The sequence below is a fragment of the Megachile rotundata genome, chromosome 7 (genome assembly GCF_050947335.1).
Source record: "Megachile rotundata isolate GNS110a chromosome 7, iyMegRotu1, whole genome shotgun sequence".
Classification (NCBI taxonomy): Eukaryota; Metazoa; Arthropoda; class Insecta; order Hymenoptera; family Megachilidae; genus Megachile; species Megachile rotundata.
In genome coordinates this window covers 6,813,614-6,836,429 of record NC_134989.1, presented here as the reverse complement: position 1 = coordinate 6,836,429, position 22,816 = coordinate 6,813,614, and the positions used below count along the sequence as shown (strand labels likewise).

The window sequence follows — 22,816 nt, the reverse complement described above, 5'->3', positions numbered from 1 at the left end:
ACATATCATTATAAACTACATAAGTTATACAAATTTAAAAAAAATTTAAATATTTAAGAGGAAGTAGAGAAAGAACTAGTATTTACTTTTGTCACACCACGCACATAGAAAATCAAAGACCAGCTGTACTTCGAATTGCACACAGTCCTTCGATTGTGTTTATAAAGGCGCGCGACGTTGTTTTGCTTCCACTGAAGTCCTCAGCCAAATTCAAATTAAAGTTTATACTGTCAGTTGATCGTTTACCGCTGTGAGAGTCGAATCGTCGTGTCGATTCTCAGTTCTTTAAAATAATCATATAAGATTAAAAACAATTTACATCTATCGTTTATCAATTTGAGTTTCTTATGTTTCCTGTTTGTTTACATTAAGTTATTGAGTTCTTACCAAATAATGATACATTAACTATTATGTGCACGGTGAGCATTTAAAAGGATTTTCATAATCGTGTAGTGAATTGTGATGCATAAAAAGAGGAAGATAATCACATTTTATTTTTTATTTTTTTTTAAATGTATTAAATTTATGAAATGAATTTGATTGATTATTTTTCCTAACATTTTGACAAGTTTACGTATTTAGAAATTGCGAAGTTTACAAGTTTACAGATTTTCAAATTTTCTAATTTACATATATTCAAATTTTCAAATTTTGATATATTCCAATTTTCAAATTTTTATGTATTAAGAGTTTCAAATTTTGATATATTTCAATTTTCAAATTTTTATGTATTAAGATTTTCAAATTTTTATATATTCCAATATTCAAATTTTTATATATTCAAGTTTTCAAATTTTCATATGTTCAAGCATTTAAATTTACAAATTAATAAATTTATGGATTCTAGAATACATAATTGTGGGTATAAGAATTCAATAATTTACAAAAATTGACATGTTGCAAGTGTTCTAATAATCCTAAATGAAAGTGTATATGAACTGTCTTTCTCTTGTTTTGTGTACAAATTTAAATTTGTGTTCATAGTACCTAGGTGAAAATTCACGTATAAATAAAATGCGGAGAATTCTGTTTCGTTCTGAAAATCAAGAAGCGCAAGGTAGCGGAAATATTGATGTGACGCCGCTGCGTGGAGATTCAGTCAGGTTCCCACGGTTGCGTCTTCTCGAGCAGGACTTCGAATCGGTGAGTCCCAGATTGTTTTTACATTAATTTATATTATTTGTATTAACACAATACGTATAATGTATTGTGGGAAACAAACTGTGTTTTTATAACTATTCGAATGATTTTCCGCATTATTTTATCATAATGTCCTCAGCATAGTGTAATGCTGAAAATTTGACACTAGCACTTCAGAATAATTTGAATCTAAAGTACTTATATCATGCAGTTATCGGAAAAAACTTAGCAATTTGTTGTATTTTTGTATTTTCTGTTTGCTGTACATTACTATTAGAATTAACGTTTGAATCACGAGTTTGATGAATTTTTTCTGCAGTTACATGATGTTCTTTTTAATATTTCTTCTTTAATAAAATTTCTACAATTGAAAATACTTGTATGTTTTATCCATCAGAAATGCAAACCATTTTTCTGTGTATAACTTCCGCTTGCTGCCTGAAACAAACAAACAAATATTAATTTTTGTTTAAAATAAATATAAAAATGAAACAAGTAAATAAAGGGTAAAAAGAAATATTAATTGTAAATATTCTTATATTTACTCACTTCTTCGTGATCATCCTGATTAACATCAGTGGTGGGCAGATTGTGTATCAAATAGCTGTGTATCAAATAGGTGTTGGTGCACATGATATATGCAGCAATGAGTTGTGGATCCAAGAAAATTTCAAATTAAAAATCCTGAAACTTGTTCACTTCTATATTTGGATTTTTAGAAACACAATATGCTGCCATCATTTTATTTCTTAGAAAAAGAACTTAAACTACTTATTACTGTACAATAGACTACATATAATAATAACATTTAAACTCTTAATTACAATTATTACAATGGTACTTCATATATCACTACTCTCTTTTTTGATTCACTGGATTTCGATAACTATTGTTTATTTCAACAATAAATCACAGCTATGTGAGCTGTTTGCAAAGTATAGTTAAATTCAGAGGTATACTATGGTTATAAAATAATTTGAGTGCGAAATTTGAAGTTTAAATACCCTAACGCAGGTTTTGGGTTAAAAAGATGCTCGATGCTCATTCGCAGTTCTACAAAATCAGTTTTTCATATTCAAGATAATGCATCTATGAGATGTAGATTCGAATATTGCACTGATAAAGTAATTTGCAGAGTAATTTGCGAAGCAATTTGTAATCAAAAATGGTTTTGGACGAGACTACATCAAGATGTGTCGCCGTATCATATTTTAATTTATTATTCTCTGAATTTAACTATACTGATGCAATTAAGTGCGATAACTCTAACAAGAACTCTAAATTAAAAACTCTAAATCTAGAACTAAATGTAGAAGTGAAGTGTTCATCAGGTGTTATCTCTAAATCTACAATATACGACCTAAATCTAAGTTTTGTACAAAAACATCCCCTTGTCGGCTGTAATTCGATTCCAAATTTGATTTTTATGCTGTTAATGATGATAAGCGTTGGACATTTTTGGGATTTCGGAGGGCATTCCTTTTTTGAAAGCAAGGCACATGCCGCATAGAAACCCCAACCCTGTCGCAACGAACTCAACGGTCCACTTGTTGAATTTTCTTTCTGAAATGGAAACACAATTTTAGTTCTATGTTGTCCATGATACAAAAATTTGGAAATTTGAAAATTAAACGTAAGCGAAATTTCTATCGTGCGTTAAACGTGCTAGCATTAAGCAAATACGGTAAGTGAAATTTCTGCTGTACCGATTGGTGCATCGGTCAAGAATAGTTTCTGTTTTCGTCATTAGATGGCCACACTTCACATCAATTTAGGTGACGTTAAAGTGAAGCTCATTTATTTGAATTGAAAATTATTTGTCATATTTGCAATAACTTTGTTTCGTTCAAAATTTTTACTTCAGAACCTTCGGCTATATTTTTATCGAATAAAAACAACTTTATTCGTTATTATTTAGTATTTCCATTTTGTTCAAAGTATGTATAAAATGTTTCAATTTTTGGCTTAGTAAAGATATCGATAATATTTAAAATAAGTAGTATTTATTTAACTCTTGAATCTATAGTTGTGTCAGCGAGAACTAACTAATTATTGCTGTAATGTTGAGACAAATAAGAAAAGTTGAAATGATAAATATATTTCGGGTTCGGTGAACCTTGACTCTGCAAATTATAATTAGTATTAAACTTGAACCTCAGTTATGCTGCAAATACGATTTGGGTTTGTTGTATTCGAACTGCAATATACGTCATGAGTCTGACACGATATTATGAGTCAAATAGCAGATGGAACTTTTCTATTTGTGTTTTAAAAATTATACTCATGACGCGTTTAATGTTTTTTTTTTATAGATTCTAAATTTGTACACATCCGTCCTTGTGATCTTCTTTGTAATTACAAAGAAAGAAACAATTGGAAATCTGAAAGACACGTCAGAAATGAAATAAATCCTCAGTTATGTAAAATTTAGTAATAAATTTCGATACAAGAGTAACAACGTGTAATAGAGTAACAGGCCGCAATTTACACGGTATTATTTTCAAAACACAAGTAGGAAACCTTTGTCTACTATTTTAGATAAATATTGCAGTTTTTTAGTATTGACATTGCTTTCTACTAAGGGTTAAAATGAAGATCACCGATTTACTTTACTTTTATGTAATAATCATTGAAGTAATAACTAACGCTAATTCCGGATCACGAATTACACACTATCATTGCTAATTTTTGATATTTCACTATTTTCTCTCAATAATTTACTCATCACTTTTAACGAGATCATAAACTTCTCTAATTGTTTATACGATCATGTTTTTTTTGATACGATTAAAAGAAATTTTCTTCTCGATGGCTACCAATGAACTTTTGGCACATAATGCACGCGACGGCGTTTCATATTCGATCAGATGTGCAATCTTTAGAAATTTTCGCTTGGTTTAATCTTCTTGATTGTTGAAAATTTTATATGTTGCACAATCACTCTTATTTACTGGTTACTCACTTAATTATCAATGAGATCAAAATTCTGTTAAACAAGTTTAATATACTGACTCTCTACAATTGCAATAAAACACATTTTCATGTTAGTTTATGCAAAACAATTGTATTACATTTAAATTTGTGCTTGATATTACTTTTAATGCAAGAAGACCAACAACAGTGTTTGAAAAATTTTGAGAGAATATTTTATTTCAATATAAATTATTGCAAATATCGAGAAACTCTTGTAGAAATGAACCACCTTTTACAGGAGATAACTCATTCGTCAAAGAATTCAAAATTGTATGTTAATTATGTTACTTAATAATTTGACTATCCTTTTTTTCATTAATAATATAAAATCTGAAGAAAATCAATTTTCTTTTGATCTCTACATTGATTTTCACTTCTTGTTAGGTAGATTTTAACATCATTATTCACACTTAAGTCTGTTGTAAAACGTGCCCAACATTTTCTTACACTTTGCACCACAATTGATCTCTTAAATATAATCATTTTTTGTAAATGAAAATTTCTTTGTTATTTACCAACTTTAGAATTTATCAAATCACACAATTTTCTTTTCTCAGATATTTTTTTCACACTTCTTCACTTCATTTCACAAACCAATTCTCACTTTCCTATATTTTTAAATTTTAGATTTTATCTCAAGTATTCAATATTTCATTCATTTGTCATTCGTTTAAACTTTCATTGACAATTTTTTTTTGGATTACGTTTACTGATAATCTTTATGAATTACGTTCACTGACAATTTTATTTATGAATTACGTTAAGTGACAATTTTATTTATGAATTATGTGTACTAATAATTTGTTCGTGGATTAAGTTTGATAATAATTTGTTTATACACGCACTAAAGTGTAATTTTGGGCGTCGTGATTATCATTTTAAAACTCCACACTTTCAAATGCTTGTAATATCTCATATCTGTCTCTCAAAAATCAAATGTTCGTCACATGAGATGTTTGCTCGTCAAATGTTTGACATAAATAATTTCTGAAAATATGTAATATCGTCTTTTACTTAGAGTCTTGATTAGAGATTTATATTTAATTGACCTGACAGTATTAACAATCGGTGCAAGACAATATTACCTTCTGATGAACACGAACTTGCAATCGTCGGGACTGCAGGGTTACTGCAGCGTGTGCTGAAGATAACTTGGGACTTAGCAGGCCAGTAGGATTCGTATACAGCCACCACAGGACCACTAAGGCCCAAATCACCCTCAGCCTTAACCGGTGCCTTCGCACAGGACAGCATCCGAAACTGGACTGGTAGATTTTCAGCTCCTCGTTTCATGCTATTTGTATTGTTACCCTCCTGGTTGTTGTCGGCATTCCTCTGGAACGAAAAGCATTAAGCAGTTTAGTGGTGAATAATTTCTGCCATTGTTGAAGACGTCAATACATGCTTCAACACTTTCGACAAGGAACAATACTGTCTAACAAATTTTTATTTGTCAGGCAGTGTCGAATAATACTCTTTAAAAATCTGACATGGGATCTCCATGAACATTTCAGATTCTAGGGTGCACATTATTTCCCCCAATCACATTTAGTTTTTGAAAAATCTGATTTTAGGAGGGTGTTAAACTTGAGGGTTTTAGAAATGATACGCAGTTTATTTATCGAAAATTTGTAGAAGTTTTTTTTGGTTAATAATTCTGTTGAGTCTTGTGAGTCAAATGATGCATATTTTTGTAGTAATACAAGTTTAATGTTATTAAACGTGTAAAGTTTGTAAAATTGTATGTCAATTTTGGTAAATGTGTCTAAGAATTATGGTCAAAGAAACTAAACGAGTAATTCTTGTACATTTTTTGTCAGTTTCATTTTGCAAATAAGTTTAAAGCGAAATTTATTGTTTGAGGACGGGATTTAGGTGGGTTGCAACTTGGAGGACATTCATTGTGATTGAATTATCTAGCACTTTATTATACTAAGAACCATGAAAAATTGTACTAAAACATTACAAAGTATTTTGCTTTTTTTACAGATTTACAAAACTATTTTGCCATTGGTATTTAATTTTTACCCCTCAATTTCTTCACCACTGTGTCGATCAATCTTTCAGTACAATAACTCATTGTCCGCAAATCATTAGACGTTGTCGCAATACTCCTACCTTCCCTTTTGTATTATCAATCGCATTTTATCTACCGATTTCGCGTCGATTACGCTCTAAATTCGCTGACCTAAACGCAGACCTAGATCTGGACAAATGTAAATTAGTGTCTCTGAAGGCGGTTCACTCTTCATACGCGTGTAATATGTTTGAAATGCCAGGTAATTATAATGTCACCAGCTGATTGTTGCCATACTTATTTATTACATTGTACTATATAAGTAATAACTGATTGACTAACAGTATGCTTATCTTGTAACGTGCCAAAGTATTATTCATAGAGCTGTCTCTGGCCGGAACGATTTACGTATTCGATAAGTTGCTCGAAACGAGTTCTCATTTTTTCGATATTTACGAGAGAGCTGAAATTTGCATTTTGAAAGAGTCCCACTTATATTTCACGTGTTTGATTGCGTGCGGACGGACTATTTACTGAAATGATATCTGAGTCAAATTAAATATAAATTTCAGTTTGACAGTTTGCAGTCCTTGTTCTTTTATTTTTCACATCTCATGAAAATATTTTCTTCGCATTCTAGGTCTTTGTTAGATAAGAGTTAGAAGCTTGATTTTATTTCTTGTAAAAAGGTTACTTTGACTTTTTTTTAGACAACACTATTTTTCAGATCGTAGTCTTGATATCGAGATGAGCAGCGACTTGCTATAATATGATATTGAAATATTTTGGAATATTTCAATATTTCATTACATTTACAGAAAATGGGAGTTCATAAACAAGTATGAGTATAATTTAATGAGTATATATATGTAGTGTTTTGGTACGTTTAGGTGTCACAGTAAAATTCAAGGTCATGCAAAGTCATTTCTGCTAATACGAACAATATTGAAACTATGTTTGCATTGATGTTCTGCTCCAATTGCTTTGTATCAGTGTTATTTGTTTCAGGAATTAAAATCAATGTTATTTGTTAGTTTTCAAGGTTCATTAACTTTGACGAGGTATCAGTTATAATAACATGAAATTGAAGGAATAAAATTTTAAAAAGTCAGACTGATATCTTATAGTACACGCCCTTAATTTTTTTGTAAATATTATCGCTAGTCTACTTGAAACTGACTAATTTTAGTTTTAACTTTTCGTCTAACTTTTTTAATGGCGTTAAATGCATACTCTTAAATTGAAAATAAAATTGAAAAATAGATAAGTAACTGGTGCAGAAACGAACATATTCTTATGAACATTTAATGTATTCTTCATCATTGTAATATAAAGTGTGAAATTTGAAATCAGTCATTTTGAATGGTTCATGATAAACAGTTTAGTGTTAAACATTTCTCTGTCAAATTGGAGATAGTTATGCGGCCAAAGATGATATTATAAGATTCTCGTTTTTAATAGAGATAATTGTGCAGTAATAAGTATTTAATATAATTTGACACCATATAACATCGATTAACCCGTAATCATAGACGAGGAAATACTGTTATAGCACTTAAATGTGTATTTAATAAATAGCTGAATGTTCCTATATAATCATTACGATATATTGCAAAAACCAGCTATATAAAAGCTTTAGCATCAATTAAGATATTGCATCTCTTAAGGGTTTCAAGTCTCTGATTATGGATTCCGCGAAAAATGTGGAATCATTGTTATGTAATTTATTTAAATGGGTAGTAAGTTAATAAACGATCGCCATTTATTTTTTGCAACGATCTCCAGATATTTATAGAGAATGAATGAATAGTCCAATAACTATTTAAACAATAAAGAATACATCTTCTCAATTAAATTGATTGCATACGTAATGAATATAACTGTCACAAAATCCATATTAAAACTCTATATTGTTATTTAATAATACTGATTCGCGTCCTAAATGTTTGATTATGCAGGATGAAGTTATGTTCCTTTCACCTAATGTCATAAACTTTATGTAGAGTTAATGGCTGTAGTAATAATTGAATCTATCTAGCTGTTATATATAAACCATCAAACACATTACAAATTCTTTAGATTTCTAAATTTCTAAATTCCTAAGTTTATAAATTCATAAATTCCGAAATTTATAAAACATCTGCTAAAGTTAGTGTAGTTTTTACGAAAGTATAATAGTCTAAGTACTAAAACTTTATAAAAAAAATAAATTTAGAGGATTGTTGTTTGATAGAGCATGCGTGAATGTTAAAACAGAAATGGAAGATGAAGGAAACTGACACGTATTCCATGAAACGTTACACATTATATTAGAAAAGGGAGATTGCAATAAAACCGACAGTGGTGTAAAATCAGTAATAAGTAGTGCAAGATAAAATCAACAATAACTAAATAAATTTATTTCATGATGTTTTTCGCAAAGTTTTAAATTATACTGAAAAGGGAAACAAATTCAGTAACTACGGGAATGGAAGCGTACAATAGTTTCTTGTTATATTGCCATGGAATAGCAACAAAATTAAATAAGTTTTCTTTTTTGATATTAAAGTTTTCATAAACCTTTTGTATATTATATTGCAATAATGGAGGTAATACCATTGTACGTAAAAGTCTGAAAGTGGCAATAGAACGAGGATCTACAGTAATTCTTCTGGTAATAATGGTACTGTATTTTTAAGCGCTAATGGCTCTTCATATAGGGCTCATAATTAGATCAGTACTCAAATCAGTATTAGATCAGTAAAGAATTTAAGGATTTGAAGATTTAGAAATTTGGGAATTTAAATATTTGAAGATTTAGTGGTTTGGCAATCTATAATACTTGGAGAGGATTACAGGATTAGGGATTAAAGTATTTGAATATTTAGAAATTTGAAAATATGGAAATATAGAGATGTACATATGCAAGAATCTAATAATCTAAACAAATAAAAATTTATAAGTTTGGAATTCGAGCATTCAAAACTCAAAATTCGTGTATTCAAAATTTGAAGTTCACATACTTAATCCCAAAAATCTAAGACTAATGGTGGGAGTCTCCCCTGCACTTGTTCTTAGCCAAAAGAAGCTTACAAAGCATCCAACTACGCAACAGTTTCAAACATGACCTTAGAAAAGGGGTTAAGTACGAAGGAGGGTAAAGCTCGCATTAAGTATGCCCGTTATTCCTTGAATCATCCACCGTTGGCACCCTTACCCTTCTGGGCATAGCAAGCATGAAATACGTAAAAATATGGACTGATTTAAGTGGTCAGCACAGTAGACGTACAGTAGTTAAATGACCATCGTGCGAGCTAAGGTGCCGTACTAGACGCCATAATGGAAATGAGACCCATAGAAGTAGCAGCTCTGTATGAAGGGGAACATCCTGTCTGGGCTTATTAACTAAATTCCGAAAAGTAGTAGTCCCCACTACCGGCTGAATTATAATCGAGTTTCTTAATGTAACCCTTGATATATTTGAGCCAGCCTCGCAGGTTCCTTTGTTACAGTATGGTTGAAGAGACAGCGTGGGTAACTGAAATCTTAAATAATAATAATTCGAGCTACGTGCCGTACATTCGTAAAAACTATTATGTTCTTTACGTGGGAAACTTTACTAACGGGGTAGTTATACTTTTTACCAACGATCATTTTTCATTTTTTAAATCTCCTTTCATGCCAACTCATGTGCAATCCTTGAAAATATTTTTAACTGTGTAAACTGTTGATGGCATATAAATATAGGTATATTAATTCTGTTCATGTTGCTTTTGTAATTGATGATGTCGTTTATTAATTTTTGAGATGAGACGTTTTTTGGAATTTACGTCTATTCCGTGATCCAATATTTGTATGTTTTTGATATTAGACGAGTGTAAATTAATTAACATGCGTTGTTTGTATTGTGACTTTAATCAACTATATACCATTCCAAAATTATTATAAATTAATATCAATTAATATTTGTTTATCATTTCATTCGTTAATAAATTTCTGCAAAATTTTATGACTGTCTTTCATTTTGTAAAAATTAAATTTTCGTCAATATTTTTTTTCTAAATTCTTGTAAATATTTTATACATTAAATTCTTCCAAATAATTGAAATCATTTGGACTTTAAATAATATATTAAATAATCATTGGAATTTAAATTCATTGTTTTGTAAAAAGAGAATATTTCGTAAAAATCTAAAACGTTTCTGTTCATTTAAAAAATTTGCAGAATAATTGTTATCTTTGATTTCCGTTCTAAATTGCGTGTGATCTCAAGACGGCATACAATTGCTACAAAATTGTCATATATTGATTAAACACAGCGTTTTATGGCGTACATGTGTAAGACATAAATCGAGAGGAATAAAAAGAAGTCATACAATCTCCGTGAAATCCATGCATGAATCAGGCTTACGGACGTTTTATGCTTCCCAAGATTGCGGTATTATCAGACTCGCCGTATTTATCGACCAATAGATTCACATTTGCCTTGTCAAACTACGTTTTATTCGTAATTAATCGGGAAAAGACAAGGCTAATTAGGAATCATAAAAACTCGATAGAGTTCTTGCCTCAGAGCGTGTACCAGAAATTACTGTTCAAGAACTGACAGATTGAGACGTGTTCGGATAAATTTATTTTGCCATTTTATTCGATCGCATGTTGTACTTTTACTATAGACATCATTTAAATCTTAATCGTTACATCATGAGGATCTAGTTTGATCTGGTTAGTATATGAGGCACCACACGCAACTGGTTTCAGTTATAATTCTAAAATGATAGGAAATAGAAAGAACTATCCGATCAAATTGCACGATGTCGAATTGACTTGGACTCAATTGATACGATGTATCGACTTTGACTAAGGATTTCAAGGTCATTTCTAACTTCTTCCTTTCTTCGTTACTTTAGAAATTATATTTCTTCCTTTTATTTTGTTCATAAGTAATAATGTGTATTTGTTATAATTTATTATTAAAAATTTACGATGAGCAGAATCGAAGCGAATGCTTATTGTACGTACCTGAGTTAAAACTTCTGGTGTTCAGCTACGCGAATAAATTGAATGGAAAGGTCGTTAAATGCTTCCGATAGATATGAATTTAATAACTATTGAGTCTCTGAAAGGAGAAAGGAGTGGACAACCAGAAAAAGCTGTTCGCTTCGATCGGACAGTCCCGGCAGACATCACGATTATTACGTGGGATGTGTTTGATCATGCGCGTTTTTAAGGCCGGTTTTTCCGTAATAGCTCATACTTTGTTTAAACCTAATTTACATAATTCATATCAAAGTTTACACTTTACCCTTTATTAATTTTACTATTTTTCGGTACAAGATTTACGTTACATAATTAACTTTTTAATTTCAATAAAACGTAATCTACACTTGGATTATTTAGACGATATAAAATGGTATGATTGTTTCATATATGTACAAAAATTAGTGTGATTATTTATTTATTATTAATTTAAGAATTAGAAATATTTTTTATTCTACTACTTTTTTACTACGTTCCTTATTTTACTTTCTGTTTCATTTTTAAAAGTGGGAAAGCGTGTTATTTTATGAAATTTCGTGTAAGTTTGTACAAAACAAAAGTAAACATTTAACTCAAGTTGAAATTGCAGTTTAAATCGTGATTAAAAAACTGGTCCTTAATTTTAAAGGACATTTAGGGAAACGCATTTTCACGCGGTGAAAATGGCCGTGTAAGACACGCTATAATGGCAATTAGTCGTACGCCGTTTCATTTTACAAATTAACACATGAACACAGTGGGAATGGAGATAATAAACGGACATAGAGTAGAGGATAAACGAAAGTTTAAAAATGAGTAATACGATAAAACATCATTTTATAGAGTGCGGTTGTAAAGTATATTTATAGCAAGAAAGTTACGCATAGGAAAAACAAGAGCATTTTATTGAGTACAGAACGAGTTAAAAATTAGCTAGACAAAAATAATTGTAAGTTTCATTACATTCTAAATTTTTATACAAACAAGTTACTAAATTTTCAATTAACCAGTTTACTAAATTACCAAATTTTTTACTTTCTGATATTGAAATTTTTAACTTATCGAGGTTTTCCTTTTGGTGTATTGAAATAGTCGAATCTAAAACTTTTCAATTTCTTAAATTTTCAAGTTACTAAATTTCGAAGTAACGAAACTATCAAGTTACTACAAATCTACTAAACTTTAACAAATTTAATAAAATTAGTTCTGTCCTTAAATGCTTTATCATTACACGGCGGATATCGCTAACTTCTTAAACAAATTGGAAGGCAAATAGTTAAAAATAGCCGAGGTTAATTATTCGAAAAAATAATCGTAATGTATTAGATAGAAGAAACGATCAATTAAAAATTGACCGTGATCAATTTAAAATTGAGTGATCCGTTAATGAAAAGGGCTACGACAAAATGGCAGACACTGTGACCAATAATGTGATACTTTATCTTTTATGATGTGAGGGAGGAGGCAGCCAATTATAATAAGTATTTGTGATGGAAGGAGGTGGGGCTTATAACGTCATTCCCCCTCCCTGAGTTTGATCCCTCCTCCCAACTCTAACCCCCTGAAATTCTGCTTTGTGAACTAGAACTACCATTGTACAGGGTGTTCCGGTTTAAGTAATACATAATACATATGTAACCATCTACAATAGCAAAACTTGAAAATTGCATTGTAAAATAGAAACAATTAGTCAAAACGAATTTTGTTTATATTATTTCTTAAAAAATGCAAACTCCGGTTTTTACAGGGAACTTTGTATTTTTATTCAAATCATCTGATAATGTTTAAAATGCATTTATTGACTATTGGATGACAAAATATTAGGCAAATTTGTTTATTTATTTATCATAGAAGTATTATTTAATTGTATTAATATTTGATTTAGAGGCGTTTGGTGATTAGTTATTTTTAAATTCAAACTTTAGAGGTAAAAAGAATAAATAAACGAAGAATGGTACCTGAACTAGCTACTATGATTTTTTATCTCGGCTATATTTTTATGGGCATACTTTTTGACAGTAACTTGATAATAAATTTTGTGATTTGAAGTAAGAAATGTAAGATCCCTCATTTTGTATCGTTGAATGACTTTTTCAATAACTTTTCTCAAAACTTGCTACTGTTAATGAGTAATGGAGAAATATTTATTTTGAAACACTACACAAGTTTCGTTATAAATACATGAGATTTATTTATAAATAACAGAAAATTTGAACTATGCACAATATATGATTCGATTTATGTTAATAACACGAGTTAAAAAAGACCAATCTTTTAACGGTTAACTTCTAGTGTATTCGATTTTTACCAGCTAAATTGTAATTCCACTCAGTTCTAACATTTGAAATTAATTTTAATTAATTCTTAACGGTGTTTACATGACGAAAAAAATAAAAGTCGACGTTCAAACTATAGAAGTCAGTTGAATTCCCGCAATTAGTTTCATTAAGAAACTGCTAAATAATTGAGGACCATCTCGGGTCAGTTTAACCCAAACGGTGCACCAGGTTAAACATAGCTTTGCTATTTTATTCGGTATTCACAATATTACATTCTTCGCCGGAGAATTTCTTACATGAACTGATTGCATGTTCATTTTTAACCAGACATATATTTTTTATAATTTTTTATTGAGAAATAGAGGTAATAGAATCCACTGTATCGAATATGCTACTGAGGGCAATTGGCATGATTAAAATTCCAAGTAGCGAGTTCTGCTACTACCGCCTTTCGTCTAGATAAGCTATCATTAATTCTTGATAGTTTAAATTACTGGTCGGGGAGCACCGCTACGAATCAGTTATTAATTAACTTATTTCAGTTAATAATTGCAACACATACTGTAAGCGCGCATTTGCTCGTCCCAGCGCTGCGCTATTTTTGTTTGAAATTAAAATAAGAAATTGCCACTTTAAATTGTATTTCAGTCAATTATTTTCATTACTGCTGTTTGAAATTATGGATAATAATTCATTTGAAATGATGTTCAAATAATTACTTAGTTATTCTTCTTATTCGAAATTCAGCATACCAAGTAATATTAAAAATGCAAGAGTAGTTTGTTAGCAAATTTTAATCACCTATAGAAGAATAATTATAAATTATATATTTTTATTTGTTATTAAATTAACAAATAGTTAATGCTTCATTTGTTGATAAGTTTCTGCAAAATTTTACAACTGCGTTCTATTTCAATAAGAATGTGAATAGATTAATTTAATAATTTACAGAATAAGATCACTTTTCAATTTTGGCCCAAAATTGTATTAATCTGATCAAAGTTATCCTTGCTTACGATATACGATACACACTTTGAAAGCTCCATTTAAGCTACAACATAAAATGGGTATAATAATGTCATTTACCACAAAAACAAAAACTCCAAAATGTTATAAGAGATTTATTGAATCTAACTCAATTTTCTTGGTTTCTTAATTTCTCTCATTTTTGCTCTTTATTGATGTTTGTCGTAAAATGAGTGCCTTCGCGATTGAAAATTTTAATTATCTTAATCCACTAATCACATAAACGTATAAAAAGGTCTGCCACATTGCGTATTGTATCTAGCTACGTAATCTAACCTAACCTAATCTAATTTAATCTAACTTTAATCTAACCTCACCTAATTTAATATAACCTTAATCTAAACTAACCTAATTTATTCTAACCTTGATCTAACCTAACCTAATTTAATATAACCTTAATTTAAACTAACCTAATGTAATCTAACCTTAATCTAACCTAACCTAATTTAATTTAACCTTAATCTAACCTAACCTAATTTAATATATCCTTAATCTAAACTAACCCAATTTAATCTAATTTTAATGTAACCTAACCTAATTTAATATACCCTTAATCTAAATTAACCTAATTTAATCTAACCTAATCTAACCTTAATCTAACCTAACCTAATTTAATATAACCTTAATTTAAAGTAACCTAATTTCATCTAACCTTAATCTAACCTAAACTAATTTAATCTAACCTAACCTTAATCACCTCAAACATCTATCCAAATTTTATCAATCTAGCATACAAATTTTTTACATCGGCTCATGTGATACCGCAGTACAAGGAATCACATAGAGATCCTCCACCTTTGCAAGAGGGTTTTATTCCCGGCCACCATCTTGCTAGCCACATATAAATTGAATTGTAAATGCAAGGAATACCGCGTCTCTTGGCCCACACAAGCGGTGTGTATTGTGCGTGCGATTATTTGCACGCGTGCTATATGCCTACGCGAACGTGTAGACGACTCATGCATCTTTCGTCCTCTTCGTTTTCTCTGCATGTTCGTCCTTCTCCCGAACCTCGTCCTTGTCCTCGAATATCATGTATGTCAATATATGTATTGCCCTTTTAACTTTTATACTCGAGTGAAATTTCCATGGGAGAGATTCAGCGCGAGAATTTTACAGACTATTATGAAATCGGAGTGAGATCTGATTCTTATGAGAAGTGCAAGTTTTAAAAAATCATAAATTTGAAAATTGCCAAAGTGCAATATTTTAAAATCTCAAAACGTAAAAGTGGTTAAATTCGCAAATTTCTGTATGTCTGTGTATAGATTTGTGAACTTCTACATTTAATAATTTTCTAATTTCTGAATGCAGAAATTTGAATCTTTTTAAATGATGTAAACACTGACATTTTAAAATTTCTCAATCTTTAAATATAGAAATTTTCAAAGTTTCAAATTTGCGAATGTAGAAATTTCCATATCTCGAAATTTTTAAATACTGAAATTTTAACATCTCAAAACCTTAAAATATTGGAATTAACAAATTTTTTAATCTGCAAATATTAAACTTGTCCAAGAGTTCCCAAGTTTAGAGTTTCTAAATTTCTAAGTTTCTGAACTTCCAAATCCTTAAATACTCAAAATTTCAAATCCCCAAGTTCCTGAATTTCCAAATTTTTAAATTCTTAAGTTTCCAAATTTTCAAACATCAATTCTCTAAATTTCTGTACACATCAAAAATTCTTTTAATTTACAACATTTTAAATTCCTAACTTCCTATATTTTCCAATCTTTCAGTCCTCAAATTATCACATTTCGAAATGCTGAAGTTCTCAAATCTCCCCATTTCTCAATTTCTAGATCTCTAAATTCCCAAATTCCTTCCAAAATATTACATTCATAATTCTAATCATAATTCTGTTTCTGCTTTTCTAATGTCTCCGTAAATAGTTGCATTACAAAGGATTATTTATCGCAAGAATTTTGTTAAATTGATGAGTGTCTAATTTGTTAACTTGACAATGAGGTTATCTCAATAATACTGTTTGATGAAAATGCTATTTCTACATGGTGACATTTATTGCTTCCGCAAATATCGCCATTTTCCTTAAGGAAAAATATGTACAACAGTATACATTATGAAGGGAGTATTAACAACAAAAGTCAATTCGTAAATTCACGTGTGCACACAGAAGAAACATGAAATTAATCGATACATGCGAACCGATTGGAGGTGAAATATAAACAACAGATATTTCTGGAAACACATTTGTTAAAACTCGTTCTTCACCATATTGCTTCACTATTTGTTAATTTCTTATGAATAAAATTTTAGTTGATTATTTTGAAGATGCTGTGATACCAATTGAAAGAATGTATTGATTCTTTGAAACCTGAAAATAGGTGTTTCATAATGGAACTCCTTCTGCGTAATTCTTTACGTATACTGCTTTCTTTAATGCAAAGTGAGACATTTCTTGTTTAAATATCAAACTGTCGACAATCTTTTATTTAAGGTATTTTTCTGTTAAATTGTCGAAACAAGTCACAAATATTGTCCCGATTGATTAAAAGTTACACTCTGTATATCAGTATCCTAATGCATTATTCGCTTTTATTATATTTTTCCTAGTCTTCTTTTAAAAACACGAATGAACAGAAATAAACTTATGAATTGTAATGTGTAGTTTATAGTCATTTATTTATGGAAGTCATTTGCGAGATGAGCAGTGGAAGTACAAAATGGCGGTGTGTTATATGTGAGAGTCGTGCAGTACCAACCACCACAAGTTCTTTTACCATATCTTATTCTAGTTTTGATAAAAAATTTGAAACAATTGTGATGTAAATTTAACAAATAAAGCAAAATTGTTGTTCTTAAATTTCATGATAAAAATTGATAATTAACAAAAATATAAAAGGCGTTATTTTTAGTTCATAGAAAGTTGTTATTCAGTTTTGTTCAGCGTTTACTTAGTAAATTTTTTAATGTAAGCGATTAATAATGTTATCGGCGACAAAATTAAATGTTAAAATAGAAGGCTTATAATCCAAATTTTTGTTTGCGTACATCACAGATAAATTTATTAATTTTTTTTTTATATTATTTTTTAAATTTGTTATTTGCTTCTTGATTTGTGTTTAATTTTTGAATTTAACGCGCTGCACTTAATCTTCGTTAGAGAATTGTGTAGAAGCGAATTCTTCAGTGCCTTTATTAATTTATTTCTGTCTTCGCTCAGTTATCATCTTCTTTCTTTATGTTTCCCAAATTATTTTCCACTTTAAATGATTATTGCGGATTATTCATGTACGTGAAAGGTGAAAGTCCTAACCAAACTTAGCATAATTCCAAATAAATTTACATTAAATATTTGTGAGTGGTGCTTTATTATAAATGAATCATTTATTCATTTTAATAAAATTAGAAATTCACTAATCACTGTGGATGAAATGTGAATGAAAGTGTTTTCCAATTAATCTTCCACGATGATCATCTCAAAATAAAATGAGTAAGTTAATTTTATGGCAAACTTAGACTTCACGCTTTGTAGGAGCATCATAAATAATCGCAATGAGAGGTAGTATTGTTTGCATCTGCACTTTATCCAAACGACGATGCTTGAACGAAGAAGAATCATGAACTGATTAGATGATTCATACATAGGAATATATTCAAACTTTTTATAAATCCAACATTCACTGTTTTAATCGACATTCTGAAAATTAGTGAAATTCAACTAATTCAAGTTCGCGCAGTTACTCCAGTTTTCATAATTCACATTCACTATAGATGAATTATCCGATGCACATCCAAAGTATGAATAAACTCTTATTTAGCTGGACTCCATTCACCAAGACACCTTGGATGAAATGTGAATAATCCGCAATAATCATTCAAAATTAAAAAGTATAAATACAGACAGAAAAGGAGCAGTATTTGTTCGAAGCTGAATGTTCGGTGGTTGGTATTGCACGACAGGCACTTGGAGCTATCTTGTGATAACAAACGAAGAAAATTGTAAAGATATTATTTAACATCTTGTAGATCGAACTCAAGTGTATACATCGTATCACAGAATCATTTAACTATCCAGAGAGTGTGATACCATTTCTAGAAATTGACTTCCTTTGCACTAAATATCAACGTACACATTCAATTGGCCTTTGGTAATACCGAAATAGAAACTATGACTCCAAAAGATGTTACACAGAACTATAACGTTGATAAAACGTAGCGAACCAATGTTGAAAGCGAGAGTTAGCTTTAATCGGTGCACGACCTTCTATATATACTAATACAAGACCAATGTAACATGTCGAAACGTGCTTGAAGAAGAAAACGAAGTTCGCGACTCTGTTTATCCGATCAAAATACAATTATGATTCGATAATCACCACTATATTTATATAAAGTAAACCGAGCACGATTTCCAGAAATATCCGTGCGATGTCGAGGCCCGATGATCGGGCCGGCGCATGCAAGTATCCCGTCGAAAGCAAGCCATCCGTACGAATCGTTGGAAAAATCTGAAGTGACACCGTGTTCGTATCCGTACGTAGTTACTCACTCCTCGTCAACACCGGTGCAGTACGTGCATCCAGGTCATATCGACACATGCGTTCCCGTTGGTCGCGGCGGAGACGCAGGTGCGAATGCGCAGCGTATCCAGATCCTTGTTCAGCTCTCTTCGACAAAAGCGATAAAACGTTGAGGGCTTTCGCGATCCTCCTCGCGTAATGCACCACCACCAAAGAAGTAAATTGCAGCACGTTGACGAGCAGACGGTGAACGTTACCGCGAATAAGGACCAGTTTCCATTGAAAGATTCGACGAGTCCAACCACGGAAGACGATCGGTCGCGACATCGCGTCGTGCCGCGTCGCGTCGCGTTTTTCGTCGCCTACCCGGCCGAGTTTTTCGTCGGTCCGACACTGCAGGGACCACGCACGCAATATTTTTGCCCCGCATGCTCTCGTTTTCACGCACCACGCTCGCGTCCCTGTATACGAACGCTCGAAACGATCGGTGTATAGGTTACGGGATGGGGTTGTATCGGCGTGTACGTACGGTCGCTCTCCTCTTTCGTTTCCAACCTACACCCTGAAAAGCTCACACATCACAGCCGATACGCGGCGATGTTCATAGAAGGGAGAAAAATCGATGGAGCTGGCCAGGAGAGAGGCTACGCATGGGAACCCTTCTTCTTTTTTAACCCGCGCTTTTCGAGGGCTTTAAAGGCTATAGTGATTAGCATAAATTTCGCTACCTTCGACCACACCCTTTCCCGAATCCCCTCGGCCAGATTCCACCTATCCGGGAATGGGTCGGTACTCAGGGTTGCTGGCTCGATGGCCAGTCAGCATCGTCTTTCGCTACCCTAGCGAAAGGAGGAAGGGTCGGAGCTTCGAGGGAGGCGGGCAGAAAAGCCACCCTTCGACGAGTTTATTCCATTTCGGAGTGGGGTCTGAAAATTTCGCATGGGTTCCGTGCGAATACCGGCAAGGGTGGTTTCTCTTCGACGTCATGCCTTCTCCCGTCTTCTCCCCTGTTTCTCTTTCCACTCTTTTATTTCTCTCTTTTTTTTGTTGTTGTTTGAATCCTTCCCTTGGGTTCGGGGTGAGTCACGAGTTAACATGGCGGACTTCTTTGATTCCCTGTCCCCCTCTTCCCACCCGTTGCCACGATACCAGATACGATGGCAGGGGAAGCTGTGGCAAATCGAGGATCGACGGAGGTGTCTTTATTTTTGTTCTACGAGTTCGAATCTATGTCGTATACGTTCAATGTAATGACCCGTTTATCTTTATGCCGTGAAACTGGACCGACCGGATCGAACCATCTTCGTCCAGGTGTCATACACGATCCTCTTAACCCCCTTTTTGGTTTTCTTTGGGAAAAGATTAAAAGAGGAATCTTCGTTGGGGTCCGCTGTTTTATACGTACGTCGGGTGCGAAGCCGTTCGTTACCCTCTCGATTTCATTTACCGGGAGGAGAACAAGGGTAACGAACAATGCACCATTTCTTTGGTCACCTTGTTGCTGTTCAGAGATTTCGAGTCTCGCTTGTATATTTTAATTTTTATTACGCTATTTGAGGTTGGTCGAGCGGAATCAATCTTCTTATACATTGTTAACCAAAAGTGTGGGACCCATCTTATCTAAATTATTCTTTTCAATGTGGATACAGTCACCCAAAAGTGAAATGTGCTTACGTTTGTGTATAGCATTAATATTTTAACCGTTGTTGAAATTTCAGTTACCGATATTGGATGTGAAGATTAACGTTCATAAATTCTCAAATTTTTTAACGGTTAAGATTTTCATGTGAGTAATAGCATTTATATTAATTTAAAATATTTTAAGTTAAAGCTAATTTGCACATATTTATGCACTTAACATATAAGTATGTGATGAATAGTTTATGAACATATTAGTACCTATTATAATTCTGTAACTACATTAGGTTGGTGTCAAAATTATAATTGCTTATGTTAAGTACCCATATGTAAAAATATAACATGTGTGGAAATTACATAGACATATCTACGTAAAGATAGTGTAAATGTGTAATATATCGTACACATTATATAGCTACACGTTGTGTAACTGCGTGTTATATTGCCATGCGTTATACTGTCACCGTTACGCAGTGTATAATCACGATATATTGTTATCTATTGTATAGCTATGAGTTGTATCGTCATGCGTTATATCACCGAACGTTGCATTGTCACATGTTATATTTCCCGAGCATTACATCACCACACGTTATGTCATGTGTCGTATAATCATTAGTTATGTCGTGCATGTATTATATTACCATTTGCGTTATATCGTGACCTGTACACGTGCGAGCACTAGCCTTCTCTAAGAAAAATGCCGTATAGAAATAAAGTCATATCATTCATTGACCTTTGGTTAATTTAGGCGTCGCGAAATTAAAAAATTAGGAATTTGGAAATGTGAAAATTGTGGGATTTAACAATTTGGATATATAGGGATTTGAATTATTCTTGAAATGTCGCTATTTATTGGAGCCTTGATATCCATAAATGTTCGTTGATAAGTTCCTCTTTTTATATAGCCACAAAAGGAAGGTCGAGCATGTTACGAAACACCCTATATGTACACGCATTATCCTCGCAAATTTCGGTGCTCCTCTGACTGCCATTTCAGTCTTCGCTGAACATTATAAAAGCAACTTTTTGATAGAAGGTAGCTCCCTTAGTGACGAAATTGTTCAGCATCGAGTAAGTTGAGCCGGTTTTTGTGCAACTCGGTCTCTACCACGATTCAAGGTCTGCAAATATATAAGGTTTCAATGTAATGCCGCGATAAGAAAGGGAACACGTGGGAAAAACGTTCAATCTAATCAAAATTGGTAAACAGCCGGATTAACGAAATGCAATTAAATTTCTTTCGTTGACCAAAACTACCAGCTGGAAACCGATCGTTTGGATACCGGGACACACAGTGACTCATCAGAGTATTCGAACTCTTACATTTATAAATTTTAATCAATGAAATATACTGGGTGTCGTTTTCCGATTTGAACTTTGAGAACAGAATGTGCAATTACTGACAGTTTCAAAGTTTAGGCACCTTGTAAGCTACCGTTTACATTTTTGTACTTTTACTCATAATAAAAACAATTTGAAACTTAAATGAAACACGTTGTAGAATTTGTTCCAAGGTCAAAAGTGAAATAAAGAGAAATATAATTACTAAGTTTGCGAGTCGTGCGGTTTTTTCGTAGCGAACATTCTCTTGCCTATTTATTTAACGTCACTGTACAGATAATTGTATGTTCCGATAATTAAATTTACCGCTAAACGATCGTTTCATTCAATGCTGTTCCGATAATCGGGGTTATACCCTGTTTACCCGATGATTTGTAGAAACGTGGACAACAGGTAATCAGAAATGTTGTTCCCGACGTAAAGCAATTGTAAATAATAGTCCACTCTCGATGGTGAATCAAACTGAAAATGTCCAGAGTAATTTAACCCGTTATTATATCAGTGTCTGGTCTTCTGAGATTACATTAAATCTCCATGGCGAGGCTCAATTACTGCGTTTGCGTTGCAATACAAGCAGGAATGAATCCTTGGAATTTATAGAATGCACACTTGCGTTCTTCTGTCAGTCATTCCAGTCTTTCATATTATTCCAGAGGAGGAACGTATCATTGACTTTCTTCCAGACATGGCAATTTTCATTTCTTTGCTTGTTATTAACGAGTAGTTGAATGCTTTATTTAAAACTCGGAGCACATGTCAACTGTCCACACCTGTTTTGGTGTTGACACGAAAAACGTAACTCGGAATATCTTTCGATTAAAACTATTTTTAAACTATTTTTAAAAAATATTTCTGGGAAATTTATGAAATTAAGGAGGTAGTTTTGCGGAGGGGATTGTTTGTAATGGTTGTCATCG

The 22,816-nt window shown here is 32.0% G+C and overlaps 1 protein-coding gene and 1 long non-coding RNA gene across 2 annotated transcripts in view; one reads left to right on the top strand and one right to left on the bottom strand.

Annotated features, from left to right (window-relative positions):
- Window positions 1-206: 206 nt before the first annotated feature.
- LOC105662388 (cell division cycle protein 20 homolog) overlaps window positions 207-22,816 on the top strand; it is a 201,205-nt gene continuing 178,595 nt past the window's right edge. The window contains exons 1-2 of the mRNA XM_076533336.1: window positions 207-419; window positions 985-1,143. Of these exons, the coding sequence (XP_076389451.1) occupies window positions 411-419; window positions 985-1,143 (168 nt within the window). The 5' untranslated portion in view covers window positions 207-410. The remainder of the gene's footprint in view (window positions 420-984; window positions 1,144-22,816) is intronic.
- The window catches only part of LOC143264760 (uncharacterized), a 157,770-nt gene continuing 155,824 nt past the window's right edge, over window positions 20,871-22,816 (bottom strand). Inside the window, exon 4 of the long non-coding RNA XR_013038689.1 lies at window positions 20,871-21,679. This is a non-coding gene — a long non-coding RNA (uncharacterized LOC143264760). The remainder of the gene's footprint in view (window positions 21,680-22,816) is intronic.